The sequence below is a fragment of the Abramis brama genome, assembly GCF_963993115.1.
Source record: "Abramis brama genome assembly, chromosome: 14".
Lineage (NCBI taxonomy): Eukaryota > Metazoa > Chordata > Actinopteri > Cypriniformes > Leuciscidae > Abramis > Abramis brama.
Window position 1 is genome coordinate 29,858,621 of NC_139976.1, and position 16,400 is coordinate 29,875,020.

General features: G+C 39.4%; 1 protein-coding gene across 1 annotated transcript in view; it reads left to right on the forward strand.

Annotated features, from left to right (window-relative positions):
- erbb2 (erb-b2 receptor tyrosine kinase 2) overlaps nucleotides 1-16,400 on the forward strand; it is a 35,522-nt gene extending 19,122 nt beyond the window's left edge. Inside the window, exons 11-27 of the mRNA XM_084134907.1 lie at nucleotides 44-134; nucleotides 615-817; nucleotides 2,696-2,828; nucleotides 3,691-3,781; nucleotides 4,797-4,951; nucleotides 5,059-5,103; nucleotides 5,569-5,707; nucleotides 6,824-6,946; nucleotides 7,346-7,444; nucleotides 7,629-7,814; nucleotides 11,017-11,172; nucleotides 11,294-11,369; nucleotides 11,462-11,608; nucleotides 11,893-11,990; nucleotides 12,391-12,579; nucleotides 12,668-13,040; nucleotides 14,416-16,400. Of these exons, the coding sequence (XP_083991033.1) occupies nucleotides 44-134; nucleotides 615-817; nucleotides 2,696-2,828; nucleotides 3,691-3,781; nucleotides 4,797-4,951; nucleotides 5,059-5,103; nucleotides 5,569-5,707; nucleotides 6,824-6,946; nucleotides 7,346-7,444; nucleotides 7,629-7,814; nucleotides 11,017-11,172; nucleotides 11,294-11,369; nucleotides 11,462-11,608; nucleotides 11,893-11,990; nucleotides 12,391-12,579; nucleotides 12,668-13,040; nucleotides 14,416-14,744 (2,633 nt within the window). The 3' untranslated portion in view covers nucleotides 14,745-16,400. The remainder of the gene's footprint in view (nucleotides 1-43; nucleotides 135-614; nucleotides 818-2,695; nucleotides 2,829-3,690; nucleotides 3,782-4,796; nucleotides 4,952-5,058; nucleotides 5,104-5,568; nucleotides 5,708-6,823; nucleotides 6,947-7,345; nucleotides 7,445-7,628; nucleotides 7,815-11,016; nucleotides 11,173-11,293; nucleotides 11,370-11,461; nucleotides 11,609-11,892; nucleotides 11,991-12,390; nucleotides 12,580-12,667; nucleotides 13,041-14,415) is intronic.

Sequence of the window (16,400 nt, forward strand, 5' to 3'; positions counted from 1 at the left end):
AAATTAATTTTGCATTTTAAATAACATTATATTTGTATTTTAGGATATCTGTACATAGATGCATGGCCAGATTATTTGCTTAATCTGAGTGTTTTTGAAAACTTGAAGGTGATCAGAGGAAGAATGCTTTACAAGTAAGTATATCTGTCTTTTTTCCCCCTTTTCCCGTTTCCTAATCCAGTCTTTAAACACATTATTTGCTAGACTGTTTACCCACTTTCTTGTTTGTCTGACGTCTAGTTAGACTTATCAAACCTGCAGTTTCTTATTAGTTGTAAAGGTTAATGATTATCCTCTAGACCTGCTGCATGATGTATCTTTTTTCTTTTCTTTCAACCCCTCAAGCCAGTTCTAACTAGACAGACTGTGAGAAAGGAATGTGCCTAGTTAATCTATAAAATTGTAGGTAATTTTTCCACACTTTAGTCAAAATAAAGATGCACACAAATGGGTGTATGATAGACTAGTAGCTTTAACATTTGAAACCCACCAAGAACAATTCATCATCATAGCAAGGACATCTGCACATGCAAACTGGTCATTTTTTCTGCATAAATGTATAACTCTAGTATCTTGTTGCCTTATAATGTAGTTTTCGGTTTATCTCTCTGCAGGGGTGTTTTGTCTTTGGGAGTTCAGTCTTTGCAGATCGAGTCTCTCGGGTTGCGTTCCTTGCGCAGTGTCACCGGAGGTTTAGTACTGTTTCATAATAACTCCAGACTGTGCTACACCTCCTCTTTGCCCTGGTCCCCCATGCTCCACCCCACACAGGCACCCAACCTCATCAGCAGCGGAAACCAAGACCAGCAAACATGTGGTAAAAGACCATTATATTTAACCCTGTTCAAATGGTGATTGTTTCTCATGGGGATGTAGTGTAATTTTTTATTGCTGTCTAAATCTAGAATGTCAGTGTTTTTCTCCCACCACCCGCATACAAAAATAATTGCTGAATTATTATTATTTATTTTTTTAACAAACACTAAGGTTGTGTGGTAATTAAATTGCTGTCTGAATCCACATCTCTGTGTTTACAAGAAGAGATCAATCCAAAAGTTGTTCTGCTAATTCTTTTTGACCACTGCCAATCATTGTACGGTAAATGTTGCACTTTGCGGTAATGTGCACACATTTAAAATATGGACACTTTTATTAGTGAAATGCTGGAAACTGTTAACAAGAATTATATAACGTCACCATTCCACTACAGTTATTATAGTGTGCAGTACGTTTTTTTTATATATATATGTATTATACACATTTATATAAATTAGCACTTGTTGGGTCATATAAGTGTTTTGGTAACTTATTTCTGCTAATTTCCACATTTTTAAAATGACATCCATAATTTTAAGAGATGAAAAAACAGAAAACTATTTAAACTACAGCACGTCATTTGACCTATTTTTCAATAGGAAATTTAAATAATTTAATTATTTACATAAATATTATTAAATTAAATAAGAATTTATTAATTGTCCAAGCAATAACAAGAAATGGGAGAAAAAAACGATTCACCTATCGCGATTTTTTGGTTTTACGAGTTTAAAATCGATTTTTTTTTATTCCAGAATCGATATTAATACAAATTTAATTGCTTTATTTTTGTCCTTGCTTATAGACGAGGTTGACAGAAGTTAGCCACTTTTGTTCCAACAGAGGATAAAATGTGTTGTTATCTATGAGGGTTTAGTGACGCGAGACTGAATGCACTGAAAAGCCAATTCTTCCAATTCGTCTGTCTATTAAACGTTTGACAAAATCATATCGCAACATTCAAATCTGTGTTGCCGCTGACCCAGAAAAAGTCATGAAACAGCTTCACAAACAGTGTTTTCAACCTCATAGTATCATTATTTCTGTGATACAAGAGTTCAAATTATTATAAGCACTGGGATGAAAGTTTAAAGTTCAAATATACAACCTGATGTCTACGGTAGCGATCATAATAGAGTAAATCAGCTTTTGATTGAAACTCTCTGCTTAAAATAACGCATTTATCGATTACATCGACAAGTGACTGTTAAAAAATGTATTTGTTATTGAATCATTAATTCAAGAGAATGTAGTACTGCATGATGCTTCTGAAATAAAACTCAGAAAGATGTGATGAATTGTTTTTGTAAATATGACTCATCTTATACATCTTGTACAGTCTGTATAAGTGTATGATTTAGCTTGTCCCCATGGTCTAGTGTTTAAAAAAAAATCACAATACAAAATCCTGAAAACAGTGTGTGGCTAAGCATGGCATGCAGTAGAGCGACTATATGCAGAGCATAGCCTTGAGTGTCTTGTTGTTTTTTAAAACAGTCACAACATATTTGAAATATTATGTAGACACATTCTTAATGGCATCCTTGCAGTAGTCATTGTGTAAAACTTGTGTAAAAGTGATGACCCACTTAAGACATTCTACTAACTATAAGTTACTTTGCAACTTATTCTACTAACCCGAACCCTAACACCTAACCCTAATTTAACAGTCCAACAAATGTAGTTGGAAAGTTACTTATTGTTAGTAGAATGTCTGAAGTGGACCATCAAAATAAACTGTAACCCTGGTGGAAAAATCCAGTCACAGTTGTCTATTAAACTAGAAACTAAATTTGGATTTAGTTTCCCATAATGAATAATATTCCATTACATGCTTGATTATGGAATCAAACTGGACATTCTTCTCTCTCTTGTGTAGTTTCAGAGGGAAGAATCTGTGACCCCCTATGTACGAATGCAGGCTGCTGGGGGCCGGGACCAAGTCAGTGTGTGTCGTGTGTGAATTACAAACGTGGGACGGAGTGTGTGGAGCAGTGTAATGTCCTGCAGGGGTGAGTACAGTATAAATAAGCAGATTTTTAATTTGTTGTTGTGCTTTGTTATGTTTACTTACATAAATACAAGTTCATATCGATTATTGAATGTTGAATTTTGTGCACAGGGCTTTTCCACTATGTCAATATCTGTTAAAGGTAGGGTAGGCAATTTCGGAGAGGCTAACAATAGCAAGCTTTGAAAGCATAAGATCCCACCCTCCCTTCAGAGCGTTCTCCATAGACACACCTCCTCCAAAAGACATGAACAAAGTTTACTTAATGTCTCAAAGCACATAACATTACAATAATAATGAATGTAAACAACTTACAGAGCTCTTACTTGTACTACCTGATTGCTGCAGATTAATTTCGGCGTTGATAGTGTAGACAGAAACGCAAAAAATCTGAGTCTGAGGACGTGAACAACTCCTTAGAACGCCACGGGTTGCCATCTCGTAATTATGGTTACGACATGGTGTGAACGCAGTATAAGCTTGTTGTTTTGGTTTAGGAGGAACTGTAAATGGCGGCTGCTATTTGTTTACAGCTCCCGGTGACTGTCTGTCAACAACTCTGCATAGCCTTACGGAATGTGCTGATGATGTGTGATGTCTGCGTGGGCATCATATCATTGCGCAACAATTGGACAAACATTTTTTGGTCCTGAGACTTCCACAGCACATTTTTAAATATTTAGACCACTTCTATTATTGATTGGTTTTAGGATTTGAAGAGAGTTTTTTAACCAGTATTACAAAAAATTGCCTACCCTACCTTTAATGTAATACAATAAAGAATGCAGATTTATATGCTGTTGTTATAGAAGTTGGTTTTAAACTCTTAATGTTTATCTCTACATCAAATGCATTTTCCACAGATCATTCCGGGAGTTTGTGGATGGATTTAACTGTGGTCCTTGCCATCCAGAGTGTCGACCAGTCAACGGCTCTGCCTCCTGTACAGGCCGAGTAAGATGCAAATGCAAAATTCAAAAACAAATATATATATATTTAAAATATTCTACGTTTTTTTAATATTGTCACCAAAAAAAAAAAAAATTCATTATTTACTCACCTTTATGTCGTTTCAACCCTGTACGACTTTCTTTCTGTGGAACACAAAAGAAGTTTATCTGAATGTTGTTCACACTGCTATTTTCCATACAGTGAAAGAAAAATTAACAGAAATGCACCATAAAAGCACCAAAAGTCAACTTTATTGTTATTTTTAGTACATCACATGGTACTTGATAAAAGATAAACGCAGTTCCTCAGTTCCAAGAAGTGGTACAAAAACAAAACATTTTTTTTTCCTTTTGTGTTCCATGGAAGAAAGCAAGTAATACAAGGTACATTTTTAATTTACATTTTTTATATTAAAGAAGCCATATTTCGCCCTTTTACAAAGTCTTGATTTTGTTTTTGTTTTTCTACTAGAATAGGTTTTCATGCTTTAATAATAATTTAACAATAATAATTTTCAAAAACACATTATTTTTCACATATTTTACATAATTGCAGCACCTAACTTTAACTAAACTACTTTGCTTAGTTCCTGTCTCTATGAAGCCCCTCCTTCCGAAAAATGCAGTGCACTCTGATTGGTTGGCAGGACCAGTGTGTTGTGATTGGTCAACCGGTTCGAATGTGTTTTGGAAATGTTACGCCCCTTTACCATAACTGGTAGTTTCAACACTACTGACGCAACTCAACCAGGCCTCGCCATTTTTTTTGCTCATGCCTTGGCGAGGAATTATTTAAATGAGGAATATTGTACCGTGTACGTTCCTGGAAGAAAAATGAAGACTACAATCGAAGAATTTCAGGAAGTTCAGAAACAGAGCTTTACTGATATAGAGAGTCATTTCTTTTTTGAGTGACATTTTTCATGATCAAACAGCAACATACACTCTAAAGAAAGTTGAACATGTAAAGAAAGCATAATTAGGTCCCCTTTAAGGTTTTAACTGTGTTTCTTGTGCAGGGTCCAGATCAGTGTAAGGAGTGTATGCACTTTCAAGATGGAAACGTATGTGTTGAGCGCTGTCCCAGTGGGGTGAAAGAGGACCAGCACACAGTGTGGAAATACTTCAATGCTACGGGACACTGTCTGCCCTGTGAGACCAACTGCAGCGTCTCGTAAGTCCTTCAATGAGTTCATGGATTGTTATCCCACTTTTTTATATCAGGCCATGAGCAACAATTTAGGATTTGGAATTAATTTTTTGTTTTGTATTCACTGTCAGGTGTCCATTGGATGAAAGGGGGTGCCCGATCCAACAGAAAACTGGGTAAGACGTTATTAAATGTGTATGTATGCAGAATACTCATATTCATTAGTAGTGTTTCCCAAAGCAAGTATCACATATACTGCTCATACTTAGGGTTAGGGATTTGACCAAACCTATAATCTCAAGTTTTAAACTGCGTAACATGCAACTTGTGAATCCTCAAATGTGTTTAAGTGAGAGGTGGACTGTTACTTTTCTAAGTGGTTGAAATTATGCTATTCGTCTGGTGGGCATTAAAACAAGGCAGAAATTTTTTATTTACTTCAAAAGAGGGACTTGAGAAAATCTAGCTATTTGAATGTAATAGGTTCTGAAATGTGGTTTCATGAAATGTGGGGTGGGCTATTTAGACTTGGCAAACACCTAGTCTAAATCTAGTTATTAATCATAGCTATAGAGTAAAGCTTTAACTATAGACAGCACAGTCCTGCTTAAATCTAATTGTTTGTTATGAAAATCCTGCAGGGCTGGGACAACAGTCGCAATCACAATTGGTGGAGTGTTTCTCTTTATAATTTTGCTGGCGCTGCTGGTGTTTTACCTGCGACGACAGAAACACCAGAAAAAGAAAGAAACCATGAGGAGAATTCTACAGGAACATGAGGTCAGAACAGTGTTTCATTTGCATGTAGAATTTGTTTTAAAAATACTGACACTTTATTAACTCAAAATCAGTCTAAATGGAGCATTTATTGATACTAAGAGGCAAAAATCTAATTTTGAACTTGTGCAACTTTCTTATGTCGGCTAGATGTATGCATTAGGGTTTGTCTGCCAACATTTACACATCTAGGGCACTATCTTGCACCCAGCGCAATTTAATTTGTACACCGACGCATTTATCATTCCTATTTTGCACCCGACGCACAGCGGACTTTTCCCTCCACAGATGCATGTCAGTAAATTAGGGAATGATCTTGCGCCTGGCAAATCCGCCATTATAATAGCAATCCGCCATGGAACAAGCGTGCCTGCTTTTAAAAGGAATGTGAGATGACGCTATGATTGGTTTATTGCATGTTACGCCCAAACCAAACCTATGAGTAATGTAGCTACTTCAGACCAACCCATTTTTGATTTGCGTCAGATCCGCCCACAAAGTTACTTGCGTTTCGCGTTTGATACTTGCGTTTCAGATCGTAAAAATAGGGCCCCTATTTATTATTATTATCTATTATTATTCTTTGTTGAAAATCAGCTGATTTTGAAATTGACATTAGCATGTTGCAAGCTATCAACTCATTCTTCTAATAAGCATACAAATACATAGCACATGCAAATACTGGGTAGGATAGTGCATTTTAATTAGAATTAGATTTTTTTGGTACTTGATCAGTTTTTTTTTTTTTTTTATAATTTACATTTTACAAAATATTTACATTTGAAGTTAATATTTTAATAATTTAACAACATATTAACATGGTCACGGTTCTCTGATGTTGGTCGATTGTCACATGACATGCAAATAAATAAAGTATTTAATAGTTTTTAAGTGTTTTATTTTGACTTTGTAGTTGGACTTTAAAATGAACTCAAACCTCTTTTTACTTGTGATAGTGTCTCATTCCACATCACTTTCACAACGCTGTTCCTGGCCCCTTTAATTGTATTGAATATCGGTTGGTCATGCTAATGCATTTCTTCTGTTTATGCAATCTGTTTGGTTTGACTACTTCACATTTAGTTTTGTAGTCTTATGGCATCTCAATTTTCCCTGAAGCTGGTGGAGCCACTGACCCCGAGCGGAGCGATGCCAAACCAGGCTCAGATGCGTATTCTCAAGGAGACAGAGCTGAAGAAACTCAGAGTGCTGGGCTCTGGAGCCTTCGGCACAGTCTATAAGGTCAGACACTGCACACAGTAAGAAAAGAGAGATATCTGTAACCCTTCCTCATCATATCAATGTTAGTTTTTTTAGCTGGCACATGCAGCCTTGGAAATGTGACTAGCATTCTGCCATCTGAGCTTCTGGAAAATGACTTCGTAGACTGGCTGATGGCACCACAAAATCTCAAACCCTTCACTAGTGACTATAAAGGCAGCCTTTTATTTGATAATCGCACTAAGCTATATCAAGATTATCGCACAGCCCCATGTACATTTGATATAATTATTAGCTTTTCATCAACTCATGAACCCCCTACAGTTCCCTTTGCGAACCCTGTTTGGGAAACCCTGTTCTACATTATTGTTCTTAATGTAGTTTAACCCTATTCATGCAGAGTTTATCTCATCTCACCAGGGTATATGGGCTCCTGATGGGGAGAACGTCAAGATCCCAGTGGCCATCAAAGTTTTGCGTGAGAACACCTCGCCTAAAGCCAACAAAGAGATCTTGGATGTGAGTGTGTTGATTACATTCCTATATTTTGTTGCAATATTTATTTCCTGTTATAAACATTCAGAAGACTCTTCTTCCTAATGATGGTAAGTATTTATTTTGTATGTGGAGATGTGTGATGTATGTGACTTTAAAGTGTTTTGTCTATGTGTGTCTATGTGTTTTATCTATATGCTATCCACAGGAGGCATATGTGATGGCGGGTGTAGCGAGCCCATATGTGTGCCGCTTGCTAGGCATCTGTCTGACATCAACGGTTCAGCTGGTTACTCAGCTTATGCCATACGGATGCTTGTTGGACTATGTCAGAGAAAACAATGACCGAATCGGCTCTCAGTACCTCCTCAGCTGGTGTGTACAGATTGCAAAGGTAAGACATCTACAGAATGTGACATGCACTGATGGTGGAAGGCTTTGCGGTATGTTGTTGCAGTTTAGTGTTTCTAAAGTGTTTCTTTGTGAAACTATTACATTTCTTACAAGAGTTTTTATTTCAGAGGAAAACAGTTTACAAATGTGTCTCAGAAATCTAGTGAAATGGTGTAATCATCTGTCCACAAAAATGCAAATGTGAAAATAAAGCATAAGTGGTGCACGTTAAACTCACACATGCAGATTGAGTTTGAGTTTGATCTCTGTGAAACGAAATGCTGAAGACACCAGATCATAAGCTGCTCACTAGAACACCGTTCCCTTTCGTTCAGTCACTCCGAGTTACGTGCCATGCCCTGGTCCGGACAGACAACACGGCCACAGTAGTGTACATCAACCGACAAGGTTGAAAGCCTCTCAAAGCCTCTCTGGCCCACCCAGACCTGGTTCTTCAAACTAGTACTCCTCACGACAGCCCCTCCCTGACCAATTCTTCTGAGGAAGGACCTCCTTTTTCAGAGACGGAGCACCCTCTCGTCCCGATCTATGGAACCTACATGTCTGGCTTCTGGACGGTTTGAGTACCCTACCACCTCAGGTGGTGGCTATCATCACTTCCACTAGGGCCTTGTCAACTCGACACGCCTATGTGTTGAAGTGGAACCTCTTCGTCACCTGGTGCTCTTCTCGCCGAGAAGACCCCAGAAAATGCCCGATCAGTGCTGTGCTTTCTTTCCTGCAAGATGGGTTGGAGTGAAGGCTGTCTTCCTCCACCCTCAAAGTGTATGTTTCCGCTATTGCCGCACATCACGATGCAGTTGAAGGTAAGTCCTTGGGGAGGCATGACCTGGTCATCAGGTTCCTTAGAGGAGCGAGGAGACTAAATCCTTCTCGCTCTCATCTTGTACCCTCTTGGGACCTCGTAGTGGTCTTATCTGCCCTGCAGAGAGCTCCCTTTGAGCCTTTGCAATCAGTTGAGCTTAAGTTCCTGTCTATGAAGACAGCGCTCTTGGTTGCATTGGCCTCCATCAAGAGGGTAGGGGACCTGCAGGCATTTTCGGTTGACGAAGCGTGCCTAGAATTCGGGCCGGCTAATTCTCACGTGATCCTGAGACCCCGGTCTGGATACGTGCCCAAGGTTCCCACCACTCCCTTTCAAGATCAGGTGGTGAACCTGCAAGCGCTGCCCTTGGAGGAGGCAGACCCAGCCTTGGCACTGCTCTGTCCAGTACGCGCCCTCTGTGCTTACTTAGAAAGAACGCAGTGTTTCAGGACCTCAGACCAGCTCTTTGTCTGTTATGGTGGGAAGCTGAAGGGAAAGGCTCTCTCCAAGCAAAGGTTGTCTCACTGGATAGTGGACGCCATTGCTTTGGCATACCAGCAGCAAGGTTGACCATGTCCCCTTGGGGTTCGGGCACACTCCAATCGGAGTGTGGCCTCCTCTTGGGCTCTAGTGCATGATGCCTCGCTAACAGACATCTGCAGAGCTGCAGGCTGGGCGACACCTAACACATTCGCAAGATTCTACAATCTCCGAGTGGAGCCAGTGTCCTCTCGTGTACTCACTTCAAGTAGCTGGTAACTAAGATCTGTTCAGGTGTCTTCGCTTGCTCGCCATTCCACTCCTCGGACTGGATACGTGCAATATTCTCCTCAGGTGAGTTTCTCCGGGAAGAATGTTGCTTTCTCCAGCACTGTTGACGTCAACGCCAGAGTTATGCCTGCGGCAGCTTTCATGTTGGCTAGTGCCTCCATGTGCATGGTTCCCCCCTTGGGCGACCCCCACATGTGTATTTCCACTGTAAGCCTCTCTGAGCATGTGTCTTTCCCTTGGCAAGCCACCTTGCCACCCCTGGGGTTGAAAGGTTCCACCCTGCGGGCCACCCTGTGTTCTCCATATGCAGCCCGCTCGCGGGTCATATGTGTATTCTGTAAGTCCTCCCTTCGGGCAGGCATTGTTTTGCATATTTCCACTGAGATATGCTTCCCAGTACTCCTTGGTATTCCTGTGTTAAGTAGGAGTCCTTCGTCCGTGCTAGTCTCACGAACGAAGGACTCAGACTTGCGCAGGGCACTGGAAGACAGCCGCTGTGGTGTGATTGAACTGGGATCCCATTCGTCAGTCACTGACGTAACTCGGAGTGACTGAACGAAAGGGAACGTCTCGGTTACGTATGTAACCCGACATTTAATAAGCAATTTAATAAGCACATAAAGCCTGATCTCGATTTCGATTTTAGATGGATTGAAAGATGCTTTGCTAAAGCAATGGTGCAAAACAATGTTAGAAATATTTTATGTTATGAGAAGTGTAAAAATACACAGTCTAGGTAATTAAAGGGAAACACTGCAGTTACATTAGGGCTTTTCACACTGCGCTTTAACCCAGGTAATGGTTCTTCTAAACCTTACTTTTAACCCTGGATAAAGAAATATTCCACAATTGTAATTTAGAAGCGGGGCTAATCAATGAAACTGACATTAACCCAAGGTTTAGGAACCTTAAACGCAGGGATTAGGAATGTGAAATGTCATTTTATGAATACCCAGGATTAATTGTTAACCCCAGGTAAATTATGAAAATTTTAATTCTGTCATGACAACTGAGATTGGCATGGTAATGGATGTGGCTAACACTGCTGCTCCTGTTGATTATTGCTGCTGCTGCTGTAGAGCAAGTATAGAGACTTGGTACTGCCAATACATTCACAGACTTGCTGCTGTGAGCATGTAAGACATGCTGCTGCTACACATATAACATACATGAAATAAACCCTGTAGCAGATCTATACAGGTGGAGCTAAGGAAGGTGGAGGGTTTCTGAAAGCGCGCTGCAGACTGCTAACAGCAAACAATGCCAAGTATTTGAATGTTGAGTAGCAAGCTCATTGGCTGCTGATGCCACAGCAACCAATCAGCTGCGCTATGTAGATAACGATGTGATCGCTAACAAATTGAGTTAAGGACCCACCAGCCTGTGCCATATAGAGTTTAATGACTGAACTTTGTATTTATGCAAATTATGATATTATAATTAAATTATAAATTATATAGTGTGAAACATGAAGCAAGTTAACACAGGATTCCATTTACCCGGGGTTTAGAATGACCCAGGGTTAACAATTGCTATTCACTATTCTTTTCGCTATTCCCCAGCCACTTGTGCTCATGTTCTCATGTTTGGTTCTTTGTGTACCCAGGGAATGAGTTACCTTGAAGAAGTGAGGCTGGTTCACAGAGACCTTGCTGCAAGGAATGTTCTAGTCAAAAACCCAAACCATGTGAAGATTACAGACTTTGGGCTTGCCAGACTGCTGGACATAGATGAGAAGGAGTACCACGCTGATGGGGGAAAGGTGTGTGTTTCACATGTTGCTTTGGTTGAACTGCCGAAACAGATTTGGAAACAGAGTTCGAATGTGGATAAATCTACTATCCTGTATGTATTGAGAATAAGTCTATTTGTGTGTTGAGTAGGTGCCAATCAAATGGATGGCGCTGGAGTCCATATTACACAGGAAGTTTACTCACCAAAGTGATGTATGGAGCTACGGTCAGTATCTGCATGGGTTTACAGTTGCTCTGCTGTAATTGATAACCCTCTGGTTTAAAATAACCTTTGAGGCTTGGCTCTTTCCATCTCAGGGGTGACTGTATGGGAGTTGATGACCTTTGGCATGAAGCCATATGACCTCATACCAGCGCGGGACATTCCAGAACTACTGGAGGGGGGAGACAGACTCCCCCAGCCGTTAATCTGTACCACGGACGTCTACATGATCATGGTCAATTGTTAGTGTTCATTTCTAATGATGAATTTGCATAGTCATTTGAGTGCTTATTTGATTCAAATATGGATCTCAAACATTAAAATTAAGTCTGACTATCACAAGATTGTCTTGACACAGTAACTTCTTCTGTGACTTCTGCATAGTGAATTTTGCTTGTTTTTCAAACAAGAGACAAATAAAAATGATTTTCTCTGGCAATCAACACAATGTCACAGCAGCTGTCCATGGGGATTCATTTGTATTGAATATGTAGAGTACTTTTTTGACCATATGACCTTATGCCAGGTTGGATGATCGATCCTGACAGTCGACCGCGATTTAAGGACCTGGTGGAGGATTTTACCATCATGTCACGTGATCCCCCACGTTTTGTAGTCATCCAAGTGCGTAAATATATAAAAAAATTTTCATTAGGAACTTGTAATAATATAGGGCTGCATCTATCAACTACATTGATAAGCAATTAAATATAATCTGTATGTAGTTACAAATAATCTATTTCTTCGAAAATTGTGGTATATAAAAGTTTTGTGAAAGTTCATTAACTTCCTGTTTAGATAAGATGATATGCAAAATGGGAATATGTATAAGAATATAACAGCAAAATATAAATAAATATGGGAAATTAAAATGTTTCTCTACTTTAAAGTGCCAATGTTCTCGTGCATAGTGCAAACTGAGCAATTATGAGATATGTTGTCAACCATTTACATTATTGAGTTTATCAATGAGTTGTCGCAGCCCTAAAATAATATATTCCTATTTTTTCCCTGCTTTTTTCAGAATGATGATCAGATGAGTCTGTCCAATCCTGTTGATAGTGAGTTCTTCCGCATGCTGATGGCAGAGGAGGGGGGAAATGTGAAAGAGTTACTGGATGCGGAAGAATACCTGGTGCCTCAGCCCGGCGGCATCTTCAGCTCACAAGGAGAAATAAGAGCCAATGGACCCAGCAGACACCACTCTCACCGGGTCTGTGATGATTTCAGTCCCTCAAATGCTACTATAATGCTTGTCCCATTTTAAAAATCATATCACTTTTTTTGTTTTTCTTCTTTAGAGTACAGACCAAGGTTTAGAGGTGGATGGTATGCCAAACGGGAGGGATTTGTACTCCTCCGTCAGCACGCTGGGGCAGAGTCAGTACCCAACTCTTCCTGTCGGGGCAACAGCCAATGCCATGTGGTCTGGGACACAGTACCCAACTTTAGTACGGAGCATATCACACCTTTCCGCTGGAGGCCAATCGGACTCTGTGTTTCTGGACGGTTACGTGGAGGACAACGGCCCTCCATCCAGTCCTGGTCGTTATTCTAAAGACCCCACCGTCCCTAACGGCATAGATGGAGAGCTGGAGACCTGGAGAGCTGGAGCGGATGGCCCTATTGGCTTCCTTTCAAACACACTGCCACGTGGAGCACACACACAACCTGGTGAGTGAAACATATCATTTGCAGTAAAGGCAACCCATTTTACTACCGGAATGTGACATAGGCCTATTTCTGGTTGAAATGGTATTTGGCAAATTTTTTATAATGTCATCCAAAAGAAAGATTATTTTCCAAGGCAGATCAAGTTTTAATGAAATATGACAAAGACTTCTATGATTATATATATATATCTAGACATGTCATGCAGTCAAGACTCTCTGGTGACGTATTCAGGACATTTTTAAGTTTAAACCCCCTCCCCTGCAAGCTCATGTTCATCTGCTTGAGGGCAACAGACACATCTCCAAATCCAATCACCATCTGTTCCCCGCCCTGAATTTTTTCTTTTTCAATAATCCATACGTCACAATACAGAAGAAAATATATGTTGTTACTTTGGTTTCATCGCAAGCTGGGATATAAGAGTGTATTGCAACAATGAGAACATGTTAACCAATAGCCAAATAGCAGTTTTAGACATTATAAAAAATGTCTAATATTGGCCATGGTACCACATTTACATTTATTCATTCATATTTTCGTGCTACGGTGCTAGCAATACAAAGTTTCAAATATCGTCCAGAATAGTACAAGCTAGAACAGGGAGGGATTAAAGGGGTCATCGGATGCCCATTTTCCACAAGTTGGTATGATTCTGTAGGGTCTTCATGTAAAGTTTGTAACATGCTTTGGTTAAAATTCCTCAATGGTTGTGTAAAACACCCTTTTTACCTCAAAAACAGCTCTGTTCACAGTGACCCGTTTCAGTGCATGTCTCTTTAAATGATAATGAGCAACTGCTCACCCCACCCCTATCTTCCATGGGGGGTGTCGACACAAGACTGCCTTGGCGGACAGTATACAAATGGCTGAGGGCGGATATATGCCAATACGGGACAGTCCGTCAGTGGTCGTGGGCGGAGCATGAGCAATATGGAAATCCAAATGGCTTGATTATTGAGAGTGTTTAGACTTTTTGAGGATTAAAAAAAAGGAGTGAATGGATTTTTTTCAATGTATGGTGGTTGTGTCCACACACTGCAAAGACACATTTATATGCAAACACAATATAAAAGTGAATTTTGCATCCGATGACCCCTTTAAGAAAAAGTGAAATCATAGAAGTTTTTTTTTTTTGTTACTAATATATTAGTAACAATAATATATTGGTATATATTTGGTACCAATACATTGTGATATATTGGTATAGATTTGGTACCAATATATTGTGCAATATTCGCTGACAATTATCTTTATACTGAATATCCTGTTTCCCTTATAAATACAAAAAAAGTTGCAAAATCCATTTCACACGGACTTTATCACCTTAACAACATGATTACAACACAATATCTTTAAATGTTTTCTTTGTTCTCAGAGTATGTGAACCAGGACGTCCCATCAGAGCGTCCCAGCACGCTTCCACGCAAAGCAAACGAGAGGAGATTCATTAACGGTCTTTGTACAGGGAACAGTGTGGAGAATCCAGAGTACCTGGTGCCTACGGGCAGCATCTCACCCACTTCTCCCGCCTTCGACAACCCCTACTATCATGATATCGCAGCTAAAGCTCAGGCAGTCGCCAGAGCGTCCATAAACGGAGGTACGAATCACAGGCAGCCCAATGGCTACATGACCCCCACAGCAGAAAACCCAGAATACCTGGGCTTAGCAGAGACATGGAGTGGTCAAATGGAGTATACTTGAGAGGAATCATTCGGTACAGTTTGCGTGCAAGCGTGTGGAGATGAATGTTTTGGTGAGGTTGTGTGCGTGAGCGGACGAGTGAGCAAAAGACATATTTTGTGAAGGACGTTCCCAATGGGAATGGTTTCTAATGGCTTTCTATTAAATTACAACAAAAACCTATGTAGCATTCTGTGGAGTTTGAACTTGAAGATGGATGCATTTCCAGTCTTTGCCAAAAATCAGCTTTTTTTTTTTTGCATCTGACAAAAACATGGTACGTTTTTCAAGACTGCTTGAATGATTTTAACACTGGATGATGTCTGTGGATATATGTAATACACTAAGGATTTTACTTTTGGTCATCTCGCAAAAACTTTTTTTTCCGGAGGTTCAATTCAATTCCAAGCCAGGACCGTACACACTGCTTTACAGAGCGCTGCGTGAGAGCTGGACACAATCAAAGCTGCTCTGTTCTGTGTGTAAAGGCCCTGGGTGAGCAGCTACAGTGCCAGAGAATGAAAGACTGACATTATTGCCGTACCAAACGGATGTGGTGTGTTCAGCCATGCAACTGGCTCTGAAGATTCATCAACATTTCTTATCTGTGGTATATCCAGGTTTTCACATTTGTTTGGGTATTTTTTTAATTCCTTATGTTTGAGCAATGACTATCTTCATTATATGATGGGTAACAGTTTTACAGATGTATGTAGAGCAAGAGATGAATCTCAAATATTGTCCAGGTCATATTGCCCCCTAAATTGAAATATTGCAAATTTTTGCTTAAAATCACACTTAAAATAGGTGTACTGTAGTGATTCAGGATAAGACAAAAACACGGTTTGGAAAATGGATTCATTATGTACTCGCTTATTATATACATTTTGTAAATTTTGAACAAAAAAATTACGGACTGCAGCTTTAAGCAGAGATGCATAATATTGGTCAAAAGGGACAGTAGACTTGTACTTTGTGAAAAATTTGTATTTCATATAAATGCTGTTATTTTTCACATTCTTGTCATCCAAAAAATCATGGAAAAAATGTGTCACGGTTTCCACAAAAACTGTTTTCAACATTGATATTCATCAGAAATGTTTCTTGGTCTGCAAATCAGCACATTAGAATGATTTCTAAAGGATCATGTGACGATGAGTAATGCTGAAAATTCAGCTTTGCCATCAGAGGAATAAATTACATTTTAAATGTTTGTTTTTTTTACTGTATTTTTGATCAAATAAATGCAGTCTTAGTGAGCAGAAGTTGACCCCAAACTTTTATAAACGTTTGAACTTTTGATACATACATGCAGTATATAACGCCAAAAGTCTTACTGATACTGGTAAAATTGATTTTCTTTAAGCAAAAATATGACCTGGACAGAGAGATTCATTCAAGGTGAAAAACATTTATCTCCTTGTATATTTGTGTTGTACTTTTTAATGTTATCTAACCGAGTTGCTCCTGTGCAGTGGTGTATACAATTTGGTATGAATTGATGTGAAGAAGGGGCCCTTATTATCAGACTGGCTGGTTTATTTGTAAAATGATGTTGCAAGCAAGAGAGAAGATGATTTTAGATCATTATGCATTAGTTTTGAAATCAATGTTTAACGTGATCATTCATGTTCATAATGCCCATTATTATTATTCCATAAGGACTTTTTTAAGGCA